The sequence below is a fragment of the Hibiscus syriacus genome, unplaced genomic scaffold, assembly GCF_006381635.1.
Source record: "Hibiscus syriacus cultivar Baekdansim isolate YM2019G1 unplaced genomic scaffold, ASM638163v2 tig00000715_pilon, whole genome shotgun sequence".
Lineage (NCBI taxonomy): Eukaryota > Viridiplantae > Streptophyta > Magnoliopsida > Malvales > Malvaceae > Hibiscus > Hibiscus syriacus.
Window position 1 is genome coordinate 153532 of NW_024061811.1, and position 21934 is coordinate 175465.

General features: G+C 36.3%; 3 protein-coding genes and 1 pseudogene across 5 annotated transcripts; 1 reads left to right on the forward strand and 3 right to left on the reverse strand.

The window, feature by feature from the left end:
* Positions 1–2239: 2239 nt before the first annotated feature.
* LOC120210834 (COP9 signalosome complex subunit 5a-like) lies at positions 2240–4584 on the reverse strand. 2 transcript variants are annotated; one of them, XM_039209511.1, is made up of 6 exons: positions 4147–4584; positions 3439–3720; positions 3211–3358; positions 3016–3089; positions 2838–2915; positions 2240–2749 (listed from the first exon to the last, which is right to left on the reverse strand). In XM_039209511.1, the coding sequence occupies exons 1-6, from the start codon at positions 4525–4527 to the stop codon at positions 2660–2662; spliced, it is 1053 nt and encodes a 350-aa protein (XP_039065442.1). In that variant the 5' UTR covers positions 4528–4584; the 3' UTR covers positions 2240–2659. The 2 variants fall into 2 exon arrangements, with proteins under 2 accessions (XP_039065442.1, XP_039065435.1); XM_039209504.1 differs by having other exon boundaries at positions 2838–2921.
* A 767-nt stretch (positions 4585–5351) lies between these two features.
* Positions 5352–11482, reverse strand: LOC120210851. The gene is made up of 13 exons (XM_039209519.1): positions 11102–11482; positions 10506–10570; positions 10206–10285; positions 9847–9953; positions 9611–9717; positions 8535–8717; positions 7897–8146; positions 7735–7784; positions 7503–7539; positions 6504–6567; positions 6277–6365; positions 5886–5970; positions 5352–5794 (listed from the first exon to the last, which is right to left on the reverse strand). Exons 1-13 carry the CDS (start codon positions 11340–11342, stop codon positions 5461–5463), a joined length of 1692 nt encoding a protein of 563 aa, XP_039065450.1. The 5' UTR covers positions 11343–11482; the 3' UTR covers positions 5352–5460.
* Positions 11483–13140: 1658 nt separating this feature from the next.
* On the forward strand, positions 13141–15333 carry LOC120210861 (annotated as a pseudogene).
* A 245-nt stretch (positions 15334–15578) lies between these two features.
* LOC120210871 (HBS1-like protein) lies at positions 15579–21119 on the reverse strand. 2 transcript variants are annotated; one of them, XM_039209530.1, is made up of 13 exons: positions 20958–21119; positions 20462–20511; positions 20211–20326; positions 19848–20003; positions 19374–19595; positions 19064–19141; positions 18191–18693; positions 17979–18089; positions 17424–17908; positions 16564–16729; positions 16148–16387; positions 15913–16047; positions 15579–15809 (listed from the first exon to the last, which is right to left on the reverse strand). In XM_039209530.1, the coding sequence occupies exons 3-13, from the start codon at positions 20320–20322 to the stop codon at positions 15681–15683; spliced, it is 2337 nt and encodes a 778-aa protein (XP_039065461.1). In that variant the 5' UTR covers positions 20323–20326; positions 20462–20511; positions 20958–21119; the 3' UTR covers positions 15579–15680. The 2 variants fall into 2 exon arrangements, with proteins under 2 accessions (XP_039065461.1, XP_039065465.1); XM_039209534.1 differs by lacking the exon at positions 19374–19595 and having other exon boundaries at positions 20958–21118.
* Positions 21120–21934: the final 815 nt, after the last annotated feature.

The following is a 21934-nucleotide window of genomic DNA, read 5'->3' on the forward strand; positions in this document are numbered from 1 at the left end:
ACATTGGCCTGTTTTGATGATTCAGACTTTTGTTATGAGTTTATACTTTTTGTGACAACTAGTAGCTATCTCGTCGTTGAGCCCAAAGATGTCATGTTTGTGTCATTCGCCTTATTGCAGTTTTAGGTTGTAGTTTTAGGAGTCAGGCAGTGGGGGTCTCGCGCGGGTGCTGCCGAGATGGATTCTCTTGTTCATGGTGTTGCTCGGGAGCACTGGGGTTATCTCATTTGCTCTTACATGTGGCAGCTGCTGGTCTCCTTTGCTGGAAGGTCTTGGGCACATGTAGTATGGCGTTGGAGCGTTGTTTTGCTTCTTCGGAGTTGTGTGTGTGCGCTCTGTTTTGAGGCAATACTAAAGTTGGGGTTTGGCTCTGAGCCTCGTTTGTGTGTATGCTTTTGTTTAATTGTGGCTTTGTATTCTTGTTCTATTGTTGGTTTTCTTTCATGAAAACTCATGGTGCACTCTTTTTCTTCTATATAGGTTTAGAGAGGTTTTTTAACGAATCTCATGATGTTGTTTAATTTTGTATTCTATCCATCTTGAATACAAAATCCCTTTCTCAAAAAAAAAAATAAAAAAATCTGGCGTTTGTCCTTGAATTCATATAAAAATATTTGACAACTTCATCTATAATCATTCGTTAAAATATTTCAGGAATATACTTTTTTACATTAAATTTTATTTTTTTTTAAAAAATTATATGGTATTTTAAAATTATTTTTCACTAATTCAAAATCTAAAATGATTATTATATTAAAAATTCAAAAATATAATTATAAAAATAAATTCAAATCGATCCCAGATAAAAATAATTATTTGCGTACGTCTAGTGTAGTCTGGAAAATGTAGTGCATGAGTTGAGGGCGTGATAATATTTATAGATCTGTCTGATATAAATATACATGGATTGTGATGACTCACGGGACCTGTCCAAGTATAGCTTGTTTTAATTAATGAAATTGGTTAAGAGGGGGAGCGTGACACAACATATTTGAAAAGAGAGGCCAAAGTGTATTGAGATCACATGCAGGTGAGCAGTGGGAAATGCTGGCTCTCTCACATGTTACCCTCCTCTGCTAAATGTTTTTTATTTTATATACGACTAGGCATCAAGAGAAGTGAATTTGAGAGTAGTGCACTTATATATTAATATAAAAAGGATAAAACAAAAAGAAAGGAGAGGTAGGGAGTTAACCCCATGTGAGATCGTCACAAGCAGTGCCTCAAAGTCAAAGATACATGGCAAAGAGAAAGAGCCCAACCCCATGAACAGAACCATTTCTCTGTTAAATCTTGAAACAATTAAATTCTCTTTTTGTGCGGCTAAGAGGACCATTTCGTTCACCCTTCAACCAGCAAAGAAAGACAAATTTGAAAACCTTTTGTCCGTCTTTGGCAAATTTCAAAGTAGTGGGACATTTGGAGATAGAGTGATGGTGATGACAAGTCTCATCTGGAATGCACTGGTGGGAGGCTCCGTATTCATAATCGTAATGATTAAAAAGAAAAGAGGGTTCACAAGGGATGTGCTTTCTTTGCATGTGAAAAAGCACTACACCTGTGCTTGGAGTTTAAGTGAGACGCTGCCTATCTTTTTCTTCAACGATATTTATATCGTCTAACTTATTTGGTTCAGCAAAAGGAAAACGGGTCCTTTCTCCTTGCTCTTTAAGTTCGACTACCCTACAACCCATTGACCTCACCAGACTACTAACGTTACATCGTTTGTCATTAGATTGTTGAACCAGCAATAAGAAACAAACTCATGATTTTATACATGAGGATAAATTTATAAAAATATAAGTAACGATATTAGATTATTAATAAAATTATATAAAAATTTTAAATTTATTTTATATCTAAGGATAAATTTATAAAATTATAAGAAAAGACAATAGATTATTAATAAAAAATTATAAAATAAAATTTATATGAAATATTAAAATTTTCAAGAAGGGTCAAACCCACCCATCCATCGATGCCAACTATGATGAATGCGGCGAAAATGGGTCAACGGAGTTGGAGAAAATAGCAACAGAACCAATTGGATTTGGACAGGGTGTTTTAGTTTACCAGATTCAAAGTAGAGACTAGAGACATAGTATGCAAACTTAGGGTTGGGCCCAACCTAACAGCAGTTTCGTTTTTATATTGTTTGTACACTTTAGTTATGGGTTATACGAAGGCCTAGTTCATCTGTCGGTCTGAATAAAAAGCCGGAGTTCATATCTTCAATTAATTGCGGAGCAAGAGATCTTTCAACAATTCCAAAGGTGTTATTCATTCCACTGCGAGTATTTTCAACTCAAATCCCTTGTGTTTTGTAAAGCTGCCAGCCACCATATTCAGCAAATTTTATCACGACTCCTATAACATAACAAGTTTACAAAGGAAACAGATAATTTGAAACTACTACTTGGATTTGATTCCATACTTGGATCTCTTCAACAATTCATGCATAAACTAGCACAGAATTAGGCAAAAAGCTTAGTTCAAAACAGATTAATGATTAAACCCCACCCCAAAGGATCTGACTTCTTACATCAACAGAGTATGGGAAAGACACTGCCGCCTGGAATCCCATGTATATGTATTTTCTTCTTGTAAAAACTGGTCTCTCAAGCTCAAGGTAACCATTTCATCAGGCCAGAGGTTAGGATCAAGCTTCAACCATAGGCTCAGGACCAGATTGCCCACTAGGGGACCCACTTGACTGTCGTACGGAGTTGAAAAGAATGTCCTTGATGACCTAAAGATATGAAATGGTTAAAACCGAATTCCATAATCAATTCATGGATAAAGTAACAATTTCTAAGAACCTGGAACAGCTAAGTCACCTGCGACATTAAACCATGGACTTGCTCCACACTTATCTTTGAGCTATCTCTAGTAATCTTAGCCAGCTGAGATTCTTCCTGCAACTAATAAGCGGGTAGCCACATTGCATTCATTAAGAGAGAGATAAATTATCCTGAAAATAGCTTGAGCATACAAAATTAAAAAAAAAATACAGACCTTCTTTCGTGGGGGTCCTAGAGGGCTGATGCGAGAGTGAGCCAATTGGTTTTCTGCTTGCTCCAGTTTTTCAGCTGTAAGATGGAACAGTGTGAACAACATAAACAACCAAGAAATTAGTAACAAATAAAATTTTGTGTGCAAACTAAGAAAATATATCTGTACAGCAACATTAAATAGGAAAAGAAGAGTTACCTAAATCTGAAATTTGTCCAGCAACATAATCTCCATTAGCCAAGATAGGTGAAGAAGAAAGGGTGTTTACCCAGTATTTATTCCATAACAGATCCAGGAGGTGACTATCAAGAGACGACTTAAAATAAGTGATATCCAATGAATAGTACTGCAGAAAAACATACAAGTAAATAAACAGAGAGAGGACAAGTATTCTTGAAAATAAGGCTAGTTGGATTTCAGAATAACCTGTTTACAGTGCACACCAAAGTCTTCGATCTTATTGAGAGGAATGGTCTGATATTCGGAGACAGGGTCATCTTGAGGAACATGTCCTTCAGGGTATGTCCTGAAAGCTCCAATCTCAACTTTACCAGCCGAAACAGTCCTAGTTGGATCGATTACAACTGCCAGGAAAGGCTCCTGAAACTGCTGGTTCAGCATTTGGGTTGAAACATCAATACCGGATAGCCAGCATCCATACCCGGGATGAGAATGGTACCATCCAACAGCATTCTCCAATCGACCAGCCTACAAGACAGGATATCTTATTCTTCTTAAGAGCAATGATTTTCATAGACAACAATATTACCATGTTTCCTGAAACATAACACTATCTTGCATCACACAAAAACTGCTGATACAAATATACATAACTGCAAGAATGTAAGTGGAAACCATGTAGTTCAACTTGAATTCAATCAACTTTAATGATCCTTCTACAATCTAGATGGTGCAACAACAATGAGAAATTAGCTCCTCGCAGTAGAAGGAAATGATACCCATAGACATTCATTTATTTTATTTGGCATTTCCCTCTCCGTATATAATCATCAACTCTTTCCGTTTGCCCTGGTTACGGTAAACTACTTAAATTACCGAGACTAAATTGATTTAGGGTTTCATAAACGCCAGCTTTAAAGCAAAACCATACAAAAAAGAGACTTTAAAAAGAACCTGCTTGTTAGTCTGGGAATAGTCGACCATATACTCATAGGCATCAGCCTGAGCGTTAACCCTAGTCTCAGTCCCTTCAACAGGCAAAGCAAAGGCGTCCATGACGATGATGGCGTCCCCGTCAGTCTTCCCTTGCATCAGCCCCATCACCTCTATGGTACCACCAGATCGGGCGTGGACAACCATCTTGAGGAGAGCGAGGGCCGAGATCTTGACGCGCTTGAAGTAGTGATCATCATTGGCCCAAGGTTTCTCTTGCTGGAACTTGGCTTGAGCCGCCTCGTCGTAGTAGAAAATTGAATCCGATGAACGGTTTGGTGTTTCAACTGTGAGGATATTGTTCTCTAATTCCCATGTTTTCTGGGCTATTGCGGAATCCATTATTGTTGTACTTCCAACTCTTTTTCACTGAGGCACCCAAGGACCCTATTGGAGTATTGGTTTTAATTTTATAAAGCACCGGAGACGAGAGGACAGGTGAGAGAGGTATTAAGAAAACAACAGCCTCCCTCCCAAGGATTCAGGCCCATGCCTATCGCTTGGCTGCAAACCGTTTGGCAGTTATTGGGCTTGGCCCTTAAATCTCAATTGTTTCAAAATTACTGGTTAAACCTCCATGTTCACGACAAAAAGTACAACAAAATAATCGAATCTTTAGTGGAAGTGTGATGATTTTTCAGTTTGGTGGCAGAAAGGCTGTAGGAATCGGCGGCGGAGTCGGTGGAGAGGAAGAGTTTATGTTTTTTATGAAAAGAATGAAAAGGAAAAAGAACCGTCTAACTTAATCTAAAAAGAAAAAGGTACAATTGTTCTTATGCAGTTCATTTTCTGTTAACATAAAAAAGGTAAAATTATTTTAAAGCCCCTTAATTTTAATTGATTTTTTCTACGACATAGTCCATTGTTTCTCCACCTGATAAATAAGTCATAAATAATAGTCACGACTATTTAATAATAATTTTGACTCGAAAATAAATTATAAAAATCAGTTATATATTTAACATATGACGGTTGATTTCGATTTATGATTTTTACCTATTATCACTTAATATATGTTCAGTAATCATTCAGAAGTTAATTTTCAAATTATAAGTCCATATATGTGAACGATGATTTTCAACGTATTCAATAATAACGAGCCAAAAAATAATGGACCAAATCCTACTCTAAAATATGACACCTTAATATCAACCACTAAAAACCTAACAGCTCTGATATCATTTGTGAATTTTACTATCGCTTACGAATGTTCTCTCTGTCATGCCGTTATCTTTTGCCTCGGCTATAGTTTACACAGGTCATTTTACAGTTAACTCATCTGTGCGGTCCTCTGTTTCGCATGTTGTATCTGCTCACTTTCTCTCTCTGTTGCTGCTGCTCTATAGTAAAGTCACGTTTGCCTGTCGAACTGGCTTTTGATGTTGGTGTATTCTGGTCTTGTGGTGAACCTTCATTCTGCATGCTCCAACTGCGGTGGGAACCAGAGTCAGCAGCATCGGTTTCATTTACCGTAGGAGCCTCACACAAAAGCTCACGCTTCTCCTCTGCCACAACTCTATACCTATTCTCATCTCTGCATGCACCTGCCTTGTTTTCCTCGCTAATAATTGGTCCATGATTTTTCTCTTTATCCACTTCAGAAGACATACTGAAAAGAGAGACAACTCATTAAACAAAAAATAATCAAAACTATACAAAATTAAACCATGCAGATTAAATGGTAGATGTGGCTGTGTTACTTGGATCCTGAAGGGAACCTGGTGGGGCTGCGTATTCCAGCAACTTCGTTTAATTTCCAACAGTTTTTTTCTTCTACTTGTGAATCTGCAGATTATGTTTAGCAGTGAAGCAAGCTCATTATAAACTAAGCATTAAATAACAGACCATCTCGAACCCAAAATGTTGCAAATAAACACTTGAACAATATAAATGGAATCTTAACAGTTGAGATTTCTCTGAGTTATATTATCTTCCAATCACTCTACTTGAATCATGCAAACTGTTATATTTTTAGCTGTGACCGTTACTGGTGAGCTAGTATTTACATGAGCTAAGAAGAGTTAAATAGGATAGTAACACAACTTCATAAGCATCAAGTGAAAAAAAAAACTCATATGACTAGTTTCTTACCCTGAGCAGTTCCTTCCCTAGTACAGCTAAATGGTTGGATAGACCCGTTGGATTCCTTTAAATGATAGGCCTCGGGAGCATCAACATCACTGTGACATAAATAGATAAAATTTACAAGAAAAATGATCATTGACATTATCGCCAAAGACGAGATTTTCCAAGGGAATCATTCAAAATCAGAGCTATTTTTTCCCTTCGGGGAGATTTAATGAGAATTATAGACCAACCTATGTGTTTCAGTCTTCACATATACTGTTGATTGAAGTATTGGTCCCACTTCTAATGTCTCATCTGATCCAAAAAATCTCACTCAGAAACATTTTATAGAGGAACAGATTTATTAGCGATAAAGACTGTAAAAAGAAGACGAAAAAAGAAAGGGAATATAGTGTGGCTGCAGTTATCCACAACGGAAAATGGAAATGTCTCAATCACAAATTTATTGGATTTACAGAGAATCTAAACAATAAGAACACTTCTTTTGCATTGAGCCACTAGAAGATCTTGCTGGAGACCATAACCCATCAATCTGATGTGGATGTTTTTATTGGAAAACAATATCAGAGAAGCAGGCAATAAATATATAGCGGGCAGCAAATTAGTGTTTTAATTGTTTCCTCGATTATATTAGATTTTTATTTCTTTTATAGCTTTAGTATTGCTAGTCGAGATCCTATTTGTTAGGGATCTTTATTTTATGTCCATTTTGACTCTTTCCTTTGTCACTAAAGGCATATAAAAGGCAAACTAATTGAGCGGCCTCACTAGTTAAAGGAAGTTTTCTTCTATCTAGAGGTCTCAGGTTCTAGTAGTTGCATCTATAAGGTGTGTATAAAGTGTCAATGGTTAAAAAAGATTATGAACAGTTACTAGCATATAATCACCCCCACACTATTAAAAAAAAGAAATATTTTTAAATTTGCTGGCCTCTATATATTTATTACCTTCGTTCTCTGATATTGCTTTCCAATGAAAGCATCCACATCACAATCTTCCAGAAATATGACACGACATGCCCTGTTTAAGTCCATGAACCAGTAATCGTAAATTTTGGAATACAAATTGCACGGGTGGACTATGAGTCTACTGATACTTGTCCACTTTTACTTATACCTCTAAAGTGAAAACGTTACTCCGAACTAAACTCTAATTCTTATTAATTATATTACTTTCTCCAGTAATATGTTTGATATGCGACAAAATGAAAGACGTGATGCAAAGAATACCTTTTTCCTCCTTAATGCTTTGAGTGGGTTGCATAACCTTTGCAAGAAAGAGAATAAATCTATCAAATACCATACACCGTGATTAATGAAATGAATTATCAACATAAATCTACTCTATAAAAATAATGGAAAGGTTTTGGCTATAAACTAAGGGCATAAATATTGGCATAACTGTACAATTAAAGACATTTAATGAGCACCATGTGAGCTTCATGTTCCACCATTAACATACCTGGTCTTGTAAAGCATCAATATGAAATAAATCTTTTGTAAGCTGTGGAACTGAAAGGAAAAAGCAGGAGAGGTAATGTCTTTGATCATTATGACCTAGAAACTGAACAGACTAGCTGAATTTTGAAAATCAGGAAACACAATCTGATGAAAAATACAGTACCTGATTTTGCAGCAAGGTCTATAGACACATCCACCGGCCTTTTAGAGATCTGTACCTTGTCTTCCCTAGCAGGTCCTAAGTTATTGGCAGCTATAGAATCAGGACCCTTCTTATGTTCTAATGGAATTGAAGGCCAATCAATTTTTGAGGACGACAGATTCCTCAGCATTTCTTCCGTTGCTTTAAATCTCACTTTTCGTATTTCATCTTGGATGTTCCATGAGCCGGTGGCAAGAGAATTTCTTTTCCGCTACATTCATGTTAATACAAACCCAGCAAATTAAATCATAACCAAGGGAAAAAGGAATTTCAATCAATCACTTATACCCACACTACATGCACATTACGGGCATGCATCTTTTCCAATCAGTTAACCAAGTTTCAACAGCTTCAGGTTAGAGAAACCTGTAATTTTATTTCTTCTATGCTATGAAAACACACACACGGGGGCTCAACCCCAAAAGCAGTTGCAAAAGTAACACAAACGGTCAGCTGGAAAATCATATCACATCCATCCATGATTAAACCACATGTTATATGCCAAAGAAGCCACAGTAGCCTTCTTACATGTATTTGAATAAGATACATATATGAATTGTGACATAATTTCATGCATAGGAATAATCATATAATAGCACCTTGGATGAGTACAGGAAATTGCTCCCAATTGAATATGGTGTGTCTTCCTTGAAAAGTGACATCACAACTGATGATGGAGATCTAAATTCAGTATTGTTCTTAGAAGGTGATGCCCATGGAGGACAAGTTTGCTTGTATGACTTGGCCAAGTCCACAGGTAATCCCACTTCACGTTCAACATCCTGCAGCAATAAAACCTACTGAGAAAAATGGGTATATTTTTGCACTAATATAATATTCAGATATCAACAATTTTCATTTTTAGTTTTCTTCTACAGCGGTGGTGTTTGAATCAGTACTTCATTAAAACATATGCAACAAGGATAAGAAATCGCTTTAAATTGTTGCATTCGCAAATGTGAGTAAACTATGAAACCAAACAACCGACACAAATACTCCTTATAAGAAATTGGCGTGTATAAGGAAAAAAGAATTCTCTAGTCAGCATTTTATAACAGATGACATCACTTAAGATTTTTTTTCTTTGTAAGATCTTCCAACAACCATTTAAGCACATGAAGCATGATTTATGATATCATCTAAATGTGTAATTGGTATTTTATAACAAATGAAACCAAGTAAATTTAGGTTATGGTAACACCAAACATCATAGAGACATATGGACATACATGTATTTAGAAAGAGAAGCAAAGAACACATGAAAAGACATAAGCTTAAAAGTTGTATGAAAACAGAGGCAGAGATAATTTCAGTCTTCAAAGCAGAAAGAGATGACACAGAGAGAAGGTGAGAAGGAGAATTAAAAGAACATTCAACTTAAAATTATCTGAGGCAAGAAACAAGTTAAACATATCAGCATAAAGGAGATGGCACATAATCAATGAGAGAAGGGAAAGAAAAAGAACATTCAGCATAAGTTATTAGGTTATATGAGGCAAAAGGGGTTAACCAATACCACACAGCCTTACTTAAGAAGCTAGCAATGCCTAGCACCATCGATGAAACAGGAAACATCATGATGATGATATAATAAAAACCCTCATAACTTTTTCACATGCACTTTTTCCTTATAAGAAAGAATCCACGAGGATTATAGGAAAAAAGTGTTACAAACATGTTTCAGCATAACGGAATTCAGAGCAGCGGTCCCATGGTGCCCTTCTGACTTATCATTTGATCCTGACTTCTTCTCCTCCAACAACTTTGTTGCCTCCAAAACAGCTTTTTTGCAAAAATCATGAATTTTAACATCAGAGAAACAAGAAACACAATCAGTCAACTATGAGTGCCGAGAAATTCATTCTTCAAATCTGGTGCCTCTCAAGTTTATGAAAGCAAAACTATTTCCACCTGTTCTCTCAGGTGTTTCACCTAGTCGCCCAAGCCCCAAGCCACAGATTGATGGAGAATCCACAACTCTTGACTTGATAATATCTGTTAGTTTATCACACTCTTGCCTGGTCAAAATAGCATCCATTTATGACTTAAACTATGCTTATGGGACATAAAAATGAGGGATAATCAGTTAAAACAAAAACAATGTCATGTGAAGTTTTCCCAAGGATTTAAACACTGAACATGCCATAATGTACATGCATTACTAGGTGTCGATCGCATAGTGTATGAGCAGAACACCTTATGGAGGAAGAAGAAAAGGATTAAAATAAGAAAAATGTCCAAATAAGAAAGTAAGAAAATTAAGTTTTTACCTCGAGAAAGACTCCTCCATGAGAAGCTGCTCTATTAGACACTTGGATTCAGTCTTTCCTGCAAAAGATTGGGGCACTCTCTGATGCCCTCAAAGGAACAACTAAGGCATCCTCTAAGATAATTATAACCCTCAATTGTGTCAAGAATGTGTACATGCTACCATGGCAAGTAACCAAAATAAGAAGAAAAAAAGAATATTATGAAATTAGCATCAAATTTACCAGTATCACCACATATTAAGAGAAAAATCATAGTTCTTTTTGAAGCATGACCTAAAGCATAAAGAGCAGCACGCTTACATATTCAATTGCATGAACCCCTTGAGATGAAACTTCCTGGTCATCATTGTTGTCATGAGTGTCATCTGCACCAAAATAAATAAATAAATGAACAGACGCAATGTGCTTCATGAGGGAACAAAACTTTTTCGGAAGAATAGACAAAGTAGCAACAAGGAACGTTTATCTCCTCCAATTTTTATCTATTAGCCTCTATTCCTATAAAAAGAAAAATGCTTAATTATCATTTAAAAAGTTAGAGCCACTATGAAAAAGGACGAGAAAGACTGGAGACATCCGCAATAATAAAATTAAAGTACGCAGCATCCCCGAAATCACGCAGACATAAAGCGGTTGGCGTGCAAAGCAAAGCATTTTGCAAAAGGGAAGCATAACACAATCAAAATTAATACTAATGTTACTTCCCGCAGACATGCCATGCTCCTATTTTGTGTGGAATTGAACAGTTAAAAAATGCACCCACTTTAATTTCGGAGATGCAAAAAACTAGAATAAAAGCTACTAGCGCAATCGCTGATATCGTTAAACTAAAAGGAGGAAATTAGTGGGAAAAGTCGCATTCTGAAAAATCCAAATATAAAAAGGGTAGATGGAACCTGAACAAGAACCGCATTCCGAAGATGAAGAAGAGGAGGAGGATTCAAAGCCAAGAACAGAGGCGAGCACTCGGCCGGCACCAGTAACAATGGAGCGAGTGGGAGGAAAAATGTTCCTGGAGATCCAATTATGATTTTGCAGGGCTGAATTGAGAAACCCGGGGCGGTCGTAAGGCGTGTCGGGTGACACGGCACCCGATTGAGAGTCTCGGTGTGGGGAAGCTCCAGAAACGGTGGCCATATTGGAGGAAGAAAGATAAGCTGATTAGTTAGAAAGTGGTCCGTCAGGCTCAGGCCATTGTGATTTATTTGATTTCATCCGTTTTTTATTGTTGTTTTACTTTTTCTGGAGTGGTTAATAACCGTTATTTCCAAATTCCCTAAATTTTCAAGTGTTATTATATTTTCGGCCATTTTCAGCGAGACTGGAAATGAATTGGATGGTTAAGCTTTCAAGAATAAGAGCAGAGTTTTTTTTTTGGAAGGCAAGAAAGGAGAAGAGTTGTGTTTATGTTTAGGATAAATCACATAAGAGGTCCTGAAACTATACTCTAAATGGTTTTTTTGGATATTAATTTTTGATAAATTTGAAAAATTATTAAATTTGTCAAAATAGTATAAAATAATCATCATAATCTATGAAATGATTATAAAATTTATTAAATTATCATAAATAGTCATTAAAGTTATTAAATCATTACAAAATATACATTAAATTTATCAAAAATTATGATAATAAGACGGCGTGGAAATCATTTTACAACAAGTTGATAAATTAAAAAAAAAACTTGAGTGATCTAAAATGTCTTATAATATACGATTTTAATTAATTTTTTTAGATTTGCAAATATAATCAACGAATTCGCAACACGAAAGCCAATTTGCAACATAGTTTCCGAATTCGCAACTTGAATTTGGAATTCGCAACACAAAAGTCGAATACGCAACTCGAATTTGACATTTTCGCAACACGATTTTTTTTTCACAACTCGATTTTTAAATTCGCAACACGAGTTTCATTTTCGCAACTCGATTTTCTAATTCGTAGCACACATTTCGTTTTCGCAACTCGATTTTCGAATTCGCAACTCGAATTTAAATTTTACAACTCAACTTTTGTAAAATTCACGTTGCGAAATTGCTTTTGTGAGTTAACGTTTTCCTTCTCAAGCACCCAGATGTCCCTGACATAGAGAATGTCTGCCTCAAGGACGAGGTCCTCAACGCAGTAAAATCCAACTATAACTCATCCGATTAAGCTCTTATATTTTTTCCGAGATAATTATTCTTGCTCAACTCTAACACCAATTCTTCTCGTGTTTTCGTCATGGTTGTGGCGGCGGCTGTAGAAATGACTCCATATTACGAAACCCTAGTTGCTGATAAAGTGGTGGAGCTGGATCAGAGCGTTTTGGACTCGATGTGTGCCAAGAATGAAGACGAGATTAAGAAGCTCGACGAGAAGTGAGATTTTATTCTGTTTTTTTCTTTCTTTCAATTTTTTATGTTTGCTTAGTGATTCGATTTGCGAATTAAAAAATCGAGTTGCGAATTCGACTTCTGTGTTGCGAATTCCGAATTCGAGTTGTAAATTCCGAATTCGAGTTGCGAATTCAAAAACTGTGTTGCGAAATTGGCTTTCATGTTGTAAATTCGAAATTGAGTTGCGAATTCATTAGTTATTTTTGCAAATTCAAAAAAAGTTGATTAAAATTATATATTATAAGACATTTTTTGTCACTTAAATTTTTTCTCTTAAAAATTTTTATAATTTTTAAAAGTTAAGTGATCAAATATATTATTTGAGAATAGTTTAGGGATCTATATTAAGGTTAAGGTTGAAGCCCATTAACCATTGGAATTCAACCCACTCAAATGGGTAAACGTAACAGCAGAAACCAGGCCCATCATATTGGACTCACAGCTAAGGTCTGTTTTCTCATCCTCAACCTCCCGTCACCGACTAGGGAGGATGCTACGTTTTTTTTTCCTGGTAAATAATATACACACAATGTTTATATATATATTTGACAAACCCTAATGCCCTCCTTTCATCATCCCTCAAAAACCCTAAACTCCAGTTTTTAGATAATTATCTGCGATCAAAACAAAAGAGGAAATGTTGGGTCTAACCTGCAACGCGTGTAACAAAGAATTCCTTGACGATGCTGATCAGAAGCTCCATTACAAGTCTGAATGGCATCGCTACAATTTCAAGCGCAAGGTCCAATTTTTAGCTATTCCTGATTGCTTCTCTTTTTATTTTGTTATGATTTTTCTGAACATCCTTGATTTTTAGCTACTATCGCTGAACAGTTGCATCGTGTTTGGAGATGAATAATACTGATAACTATGTTAAAGCTTGAAAACTCTGTCTGGGAATGATAATTAAGTGAGTTTTAACGGTAAAATTAATTAAATCAGGTAGCTGGAGTTCCTGGAGTTACGGAAGCTCTATTTCTGGCAGGACAATCGGCACTTGCTCAAGAGAAACAAAAGCAGAATGAAACCCCAATGTTTTACAGTTGTGGTGTTTGTGGCAAGGACTATCGAAGTTCCAAGGCTTATTCCCAGCATCTTAAGTCACGACCTGTTAGAAATAGAATGTAATTAGTTGGTATTGGTTTAGTCAAGATTAACTGAGTTTCTTAAAGGTTGGTTAGTTTGTTAGATCAAGTTGTTAAACTTAGTTTAGTGGTGCTATATAAGTACTGTTGTAATGGGTTGACTCAAGCATTTTTGTAATTCATTTTTCACATTTAGTAAACAGAGTTGCCTCTTTCACAGCTTCTCATCTTCATTCACTGTCAATTACTTTCCTTCATCTTATGGTCATCAATGGCACCTTTCTCACACGAGCCCATATCATGCAAGCTTCTCAAGGAACCAATCACCCTCGAGAGGAGAAGGCAATTATCAAGCCACTTCTTCGTCTAGCTGTAAACAAACCTCTGACCCAACCGAGGGATAGAGATGACGAGGAAAGCGAAGACGAGTGGGAGGAAGTTGATCCGGAAGAAGAATTGGTTGGTCAAGCTGCAAATTCTTTATGCCATTTGAATGTAACCGAGCATGGTGCTGGTGATCAGATGGAAGAAGATGAAGAAGAGGAGGAGCTAGACCCGTGCTGCAGTTTTATGTGCTACCTTGAGCACGATACAATTGAAAGTTGCATGGTTCACATGCATAAGTTACATGGTTTACATGCATAAGTTACATGGTTTCTTCATTCCTGATGTTGAATATTTGAAGGACCCATAAGGCTTGCTCACCTTCCTTGGCCTTAAAGGTACCATATTGATGTGATTTCTAGTTTTTGACTAAATATGTTATATTAATATATTGAGTTTTGGTCTGTTCATGGTTGTGTTTCAGGTTAAGAGGGATTTCATTTGTCTGTATTGTAATGAAAGGTGCCATCCTTTTGCTAGCTTAGAAGCTGCTAGGAAACATATGGAAGCCAGAGGTCATTGCAAGGTGCATTCTGGTGATGGTGATGAAGATGAGGAAGCAGAGTTGGAAGAATTCTATGATTATAGCAGCAGGTATGCATCTCATTTTACCTTTTTTTCTTTATATATATAGATATATATAATATTTTTATTGCTTATTATTATTTCTCTGGAAACAGCGACGTGGATGAGAGTGGGAAGCAGTTGGTTGCCGTTGGTGATATGGGCAACTCTGTTGAACTTGTTGGTGGCTCAGAGCTTGTTATAACCAAAAGAACTGATGGGGGAATAATAAGTATAACACTTGGTTCCCGAGAGTACTTGCGCTACTATCGCCAGAAGCCTCGTCCATCACCTGCAAATAACATGGCCATTACGACTGCCCTGGCCTCTAGGTTTGTTTCCACTCTCCCCAAGTCTTGCAGTCTAGCTCATCTATGATATGAACTGCAATTGCAACCGTCAAACAACTATAATTATGTGTATATATATTGAAGGAGGAAATTCTGCATTGATTTTCAAGTACAAGAGTATGGGCATAGCAACTGTGCAGTCAAGGGAGCAAGTAGTGAGAATGAAGGTTATGAAAGCAATGAATAGGAAGGGTGTGGAGGCAATGCGTATAAAAGTTGGCATGAAGAATAATGTCATTCGGAACTTGCCAAAGAATGTCCCATATTAGTTCCAACTCTCGGCATATTCACTTTTCTTTTTTAGTATTATATTATATTGAGAAACTCGCACTATTTTTGCTTGCGCCGATCCCAGTAAAATCTTAAATGAAATTAGCTGGACTACAAATACAATTGGTTTGGTCATTTGCTCAAAGGTGATGAATAATGTTCAGTTTGGTAAAAGTTCTTGTTAAGTGGTACCTAAGAAATTTTGATTAAAAGATTACTCTTTCTCACCTAGGAAACTAGTACTTTTCCAATGCCTACATATAATAAATCTGTTGGAAATTTGAATTATTACACAAGCCCGGCTCTTCAGTCTTAGTACTTTTCCTATGCCTAGATTCATAGGACCAAAACAAATGCCTTTCCTCATTTTATAACACTTTATATTTTTCACATCGATCTTGAATTACTACACAAGCCCGGCCCTTCAGTCTTAGTATGAAACTACTACTGCTCCTCAACTATTCGAGTCACGATGCCCACAGCAACTGTTCTTCCTAATGTTCTTAGAGACACCCTTCCAAGGGCTTTATATTTTGAAAACTCTTCAATGCAAACTGGTTCTTGCAAAACCACCTGAAAGTAGAAAAACAGACCCATGTCAAACCAAATTTGGTTGCAATTATGAGGCCAAAACTCAAATAAAACAGCAACTGGAAACAACATCCAGCTGACTTGCCTCAACGACTGCACTCTGCTTGGCCACAATGCAGCGGGGTGCTTTCTTTGCGACCTTCCCGGTCTTTGAATCAAGCAATGATGATATCCTTGAAACTCTTGCAGCTTCCTTTGCATGATGTACATAGAACTCCAACTGATTTTTCCATTTTGATTTTAGATTGTTAAGTAAAACCTTAACATTTCAGACAAAAGAAGAAGAAAAATACACGGCAGAATGAACAGAGGAAGCTTGCCTGAGAACCCGTTAAAATTGGGGTTGCACCATCCAAAACCAGCACCCTCAACTCCAAATGTTTTGCAAATGCAACTGGAAAATCAGGATGACATAAAACACCACCAGCCATCACATGATTTCCATCTATCCCATGCAGGTTGATAACTACATTGTCTCCAGCTCTTGCAATTGAACAAGCTTGGGAATCACGCTCTAAGGAACGCACGGTTGCTATATCTGCAGATGGCATAACTAAAACCTACAATTGTACGCAACAAATCATGGTTACAGATGATATTCATGTTATAAACAGAAATTAATATCATTGGGCACCAAAAAGGAACTTTTGTAGGTAAAGTTAATCAAATATAGCAAGCCAAGATAACATATTATCCCAACAAAAACAACAATCTCTATCATCAGAAAAGGGCATGCCTTTGATCCACTTCGAATAGCTCCAGCCTCTAACTTGCCACAGGCAGACACTTGCCCCTGTGAAGATTTTATAACATCACATATAGGCATAAGTAGGGGCTTTGAAAAATCTCTAATAGAAGGCTGGAAGGAATCAATTGCATCTAACAAATAAGGTCCCTGATACCTGCATTAAAATTACCAGTTAATTTTACAATGTTTGAACATGAATGGGAATTCCGCCATATTTCTGCAGTGTGCAGTCTCACTTCTAAGTGATTATAAAAATTACGAAATTAGCATAGAACTCCATAACATAAATATATGTAATGAACATCACCATGCTAAATCTTGTAGTTCAAAGTCCAACCTGGCATGCATGTTTGAACCTAAACGATGGCATTAATCAGTGTATAAGACATTGCCTTTAAATGAGATACACGATGGATGCTATGTTCTTCATGGAAGTAAGGCCCTCTCTCCTACCTCGTGCAATCAAGATAACAGAATTGGCCATCACAAATTGGAGATACACAAATAAGAAACGAGAAATTTTACTAGACTTGAGGTGATAATCATATTTCTCAAGACATATAAATCACTATTGAAAGTGGGGTAGGACATTAAAAATAAAGTGTAATTCACAATTTGGAAAAGGAGCTAAGCCAAACCTAGATTTAGTTTCACCAAACCATGAAAAGGCACAATTCAGCAGCCAACTAATATCATCTCCGGAAAAAATTGACCTAGAATACTTCACAAGTTTTCATTTGGATCTGTTAGACTAATTTTGCCCTTGTTTTTTTGTGGTCAGCAGAGATACACAACATATGAATTCTAAAAGTATAGTAATTTTGAATACATGCAATAAGACACCTCACCAGGATAAATGAACATCAGAAGGTGCAGCCACTAAATTCTGATTTTCAACAGCACTTAGTGGAATCCATGAAACTGAGGAGTCCTTAAAGCCACAAGAGCGGAGAAATGTCCCAAGCTGTGATTTTATAAAATCAAATCGATCCTTAGAATAGTCCACAGCATCCATCTTGTTAATTGCAACTATAATTTGATCAACACCAAAACTTCTGATGAGTTGTGCATGTTCCCGTGTCTGTCCCTTTGTGCCATCCATACCAGCTTCAAACGAACCAATAGAGGCATCTATGACAAGAATCACAGCATCAGCTTGGGCTGCCCCAGTTATCATATTTGGAACAAAATCTTTGTGCCCTGGGGAGTCAAGGACAACAACATGATAGTTTTTTGAATCAAAATAAGCTACAGCCACAGTCATAGTGATTCCCCTTTCCCTTTCTTCAGCACTCTCATCCAATGCCCAAGCATAAGCAAAGGATCCTTTTCCCTGATTGAAAATAAAACATCAGATTATGGACTTGAACTCACAAACTCAAAGTGAATAGTCCAGAAATCACCTGCAATCTGGACTCCTTTTCATATTTGTGCATTTCTTTTTGGGATATTCGTCCCAAAAGGTGAAGCAATCTACCAGAGAGTGTTGATTTTCCAGAATCAACATGCCCAACCTAAGACATATGAAGAGTTATATCATTACCATGCTAAGATGAGAAATAATAACACCAAAACATTTTAAGACTGTTAGGCCCAAACTTAAAATGTAACTTACAATTGCAAGATTTAATTGAGTCAGAGAATCTTCTGCTTTTTCAGAGAGCGTCCACTTTTCAGGCTTATATTCTGCATGTGAATTTACTCTTCCACGGCTTATATCTTTTGAGTTCCCAGATTCAGAAGCCAAAACCATGTTTTTTAGATTACTGGTGAGACTATGTGCCTCATCTCCATGCCTTGAAGAGCTGCTGTCATCAATCATGTCAGTTCTTTCTTTTTGCATCAACGATGATGAGCTTGGACCACTAGAACACATATTAACAGCAATACTACTTTTGTCCGTATTTTCAAGGCCACCTTTTGGCACTGAAGAAGAAGTTCTTGAACCTAATGGTACATTGATTTCTAAATTCTTCGGAAAGATAATCTCATCGTGCTTGTCTTTTGCTGTTGAGTCATATGAGCTATCTGACCTTTTAGCACTTGATGCTTTAACTGCCTTATTCTTCCCAACCACACTTGAGGGAACTTTGGAAGATTTCAAGCCAAAATTCTGTGCTGCAAATGAATTGAAGCATAGAAAGAAGACAAGACAACATTTAACTCGGTAAAATGGAAAAAGTTATCCACAATATCCATTAATTCTGGGTCCATTTTAGAGACTTTGAACTTTAATGTATAACCACACTCTTAAAATGCTAAACAGAAAATCAGCACCTATATAGAATTCAGACTTGCATATGCATATCAAGATGAAGCAGATATAGTTTGATTGTGATCCCAATTCATTGCAGCAATACAGAATAATGACAATAAGAAATGAACTATCCTCATTGAAAAACAATGGTCCTTTAGTTTCTTTAATGCCGAGTACAACGACTACTAGGGAATGATTTCAACATATCCAATTGCAATAGCCAAAGAATACCTCTTGGATGCTGTTTAGACAAATGCATGCCATTGGAAACCATGTCATCTGGAGATGGAGTATCAAATTTGAAAGGGGCTGTATCATTAAAGCATGTATGGTTAGAATATATAATTGCAAGATACATCAAGCACTATTTTTGAAAAGAAAAACGTTAAAATGCCTCCCAAAAGTAGATGACAAAATAATAATAATAATAATAATAATAATAATAATAAGGAATTTTAAAATAAACAACAAAATGTTCCTTCTGTTTGGAACAGCATATTTTCACATTAAAGTAACACCTGTGATACTAATATGTCCAGACCTATATTAATACGAGAATGGGTAGGAGAACTATAAGCTTCATGAAATTCATGAAACTGTTGTTGGTTATTCCCAAGCAGGTGGAAGTTATTGCCCTCTTTCAGCCGAAAATCATTGTTCTGTTGTTGAGAATCTACAACATTTTTGGACATTTGATGTGGCGATGATGCAAAAAGTGACTTGGCCATAACAGATACTCCAGAAACTTTGCATATGCCATGAACTGCAGGAAAGGGGTCTAATCTATAAAATGTCTCACCAATGCAAAAAGGAACCTTGGAAACAAAGAGACGTACTGGACATCCAACCATCCACAAGTTATCTAATCTAAAGAAGATGGAACATGTACATCCTGAATTAAATAGGAAGTGAGGTGAGGAACATGGAGAGGGGAACAAGGAGAATTTAATAGTTCCCCCATACTTGATGATATAAACAGAAACATCAAGAGGTCAACTACAATTGTAACACATACCTGTTCTCTTCTCATCATAGGTTCTGTTACTGACCGAAGGACTGCGAAGAACCCCACAGATATCACATGATGACATGGTATTATCATTATCATAAGTACAAATGGAGCAACGCCACACACCATGTCTGATAGTATCTTGCTCAGAAGGTCCTTTCACTGTTTTAAGAAACAAATAGCATTAAGTCTGTAAGCAGAATGATAAATGTATAATTTCTGTTAACCATTTTGATCAGTATTAAATTATAGGCTCATATTAGAGAAGCTTTTCATGAAACATAAAGTTAACTAACAAAAAAGCATCTAATTGGAATCTCATCGTAAAACTAAGATGTGACAAAAATGGAGGGAAAAAAGTCCACTTACCATTTTCTTCTACAGCATATCCAATTTCATAATCATAGTCATAGTCATAGTCATAGTCATAGTCATTATAGCCATCGGCATACTCGTTTCCGTAACTAACTTTTCGAGGCATAGTTCTAGCACCCAAGAAAGAAACAGATATTTCAATCAATTATGAAACAAGTTCACAAAGAGAATTTAAAGTCTAAGCTAAGAAAAAGAGTCCCATATTCCAAATAATAGCAGGAATTGCAAGGGGAAATGAAATCAACCTTTAACCAATACTAAGATCTCTCCCACATCGATGAAGGCTAAAGCTGCACTGCATGAAAACCCAAAATCCAATTCAGTTCACACAATATACACTCTTCCATTTTTTTTCTTTCAAATTGTGTCTCGAGTATTTCAGTTTTTCTTTCCCCAGAAAAGCTCGCTTCCCTTCTCCTTCTAATGATTAAATAACCAAAACTAAAACTCAACTATACTAACTAGAGATTCAAATAATCAGACTTAGTTGAGGAGTGAAACTAAAATGTTCTAAACTAAAATAAAATAAAAAGCTCAACAGTTTAACCGTTTCATAGTCTAGGTAGTGCAAGTTTTTTCAGGCATTTATCTTGATTAGGAAGAATCGCAATAGATTATGAATTTCACAGAAACTTGACCACTCCCTAAATATCATACCGACTGGCCTATTTAGTAAAAGAGCATGTTATTGTAAAGCCGCTTTCAATCATCCAAAAGAAACCAGTTAATTGAGCAAGATACCTGATTGAGGCCGAGGAAGGCGAGGGGGGAGGGAGGGACCCAGATGCTCTCTCTCTTCTCTGGATGTAAGCAATGCTTCGATTGCCTGCCGGCAATTGCAGATATATTTGTTTCTCGAGTTTCTTTTTTCCCCCTCTCTTTTGGGCTAAATCGTAAGCTTTTAGGAAATTTGAGGAAAAATTGAACTTCAACCGTTACTTAGGCTGGCGTAGCCTAGTATACTCTTTTTAAAATGGGCCGGGCTCCTCAATAATTTTTTATTTTTTTAATTGAACAAAAACAAAATATAATTCATGAATTATAAAATTTTAAGTTAATATATCAAATTTAGAATCATATTATAATACAGGACAGACAATATTATTTTATCAAGGATTAGCAACGATCCTAATACATGGTACTTTCAATATCACTTTTTTAAACTTATAGTATCATTTTGGTCTTTTTATTTCTTTATTATTTTTTAACAAATAAATTTATTATTTCTGTCATTAGAAAAAGCAATAAACAAAAAAATCCTACCCACAATATTTTAGAAATAAAGTTAGCACTAACAGTTAGTTTGTTAATTAATTAGGTCGTATTATGTTAAACGGTTTCTAATTAATTTGAGAATAAATTATAAATACACATTGATGTAATAGGCTTAAGCACAAGAATATACTATTTCATTTTAAGCACAAGAATTGCCCGTCTAACTCAGTTGGTAGAGCACAAGGCTCTTAAACCTTGTGGTCGTGGGATTGAGTCCCACTGTGGACAATTCATAATTCTGACTGCCAGAGGTCTTCCACGGAAGCTGCTCTCAACCTGGCGTTGGGGACAACCTACTACCTACTACCTTATCTCCTCTTCACCTCATTACATATGGGAATAGGGTTAACTACTTTTTTTTTATTTTAAGTGTGTGTCTAATATCATGTAAACCTTGTCGCTCTTCGTTTTCATTACACTTATGTCACTGTTCAGTCACCAAT

Bases quoted from the DNA above. Each gene is read 5' to 3' on its own strand.
- LOC120210851 (XM_039209519.1), bottom strand. From the start codon at position 11,342: ATGGCCACCGTTTCTGGAGCTTCCCCACACCGAGACTCTCAATCGGGT. The intron at 10,571-11,101 runs GTTCCATCTACC...ATTTTGGTGCAG, and splicing joins GGAATGCGGTTCTTGTTCAG to ATGACACTCATGACAACAAT. The intron at 8,147-8,534 runs GTGCTATTATAT...ACATGAATGTAG, and splicing joins ATTTCCTGTACTCATCCAAG to CGGAAAAGAAATTCTCTTGC.
- LOC120210834 (XM_039209504.1), bottom strand. From the start codon at position 4,527: ATGGATTCCGCAATAGCCCAGAAAACATGGGAATTAGAGAACAATATC. The intron at 3,721-4,146 runs GTTCTTTTTAAA...CCTGTCTTGTAG, and splicing joins ATTCCCAGACTAACAAGCAG to GCTGGTCGATTGGAGAATGC. The intron at 2,922-3,015 runs GTCTGTATTTTT...CCCGCTTATTAG, and splicing joins TAGGACCCCCACGAAAGAAG to TTGCAGGAAGAATCTCAGCT.
- LOC120210871 (XM_039209530.1), bottom strand. From the start codon at position 20,322: ATGCCTCGAAAAGTTAGTTACGGAAACGAGTATGCCGATGGCTATAAT. The intron at 20,004-20,210 runs GTAAGTGGACTT...TTCTTAAAACAG, and splicing joins ATATGCTGTAGAAGAAAATG to TGAAAGGACCTTCTGAGCAA. The intron at 19,596-19,847 runs GTATGTGTTACA...CCTTTCCTGCAG, and splicing joins CTATGATGAGAAGAGAACAG to TTCATGGCATATGCAAAGTT.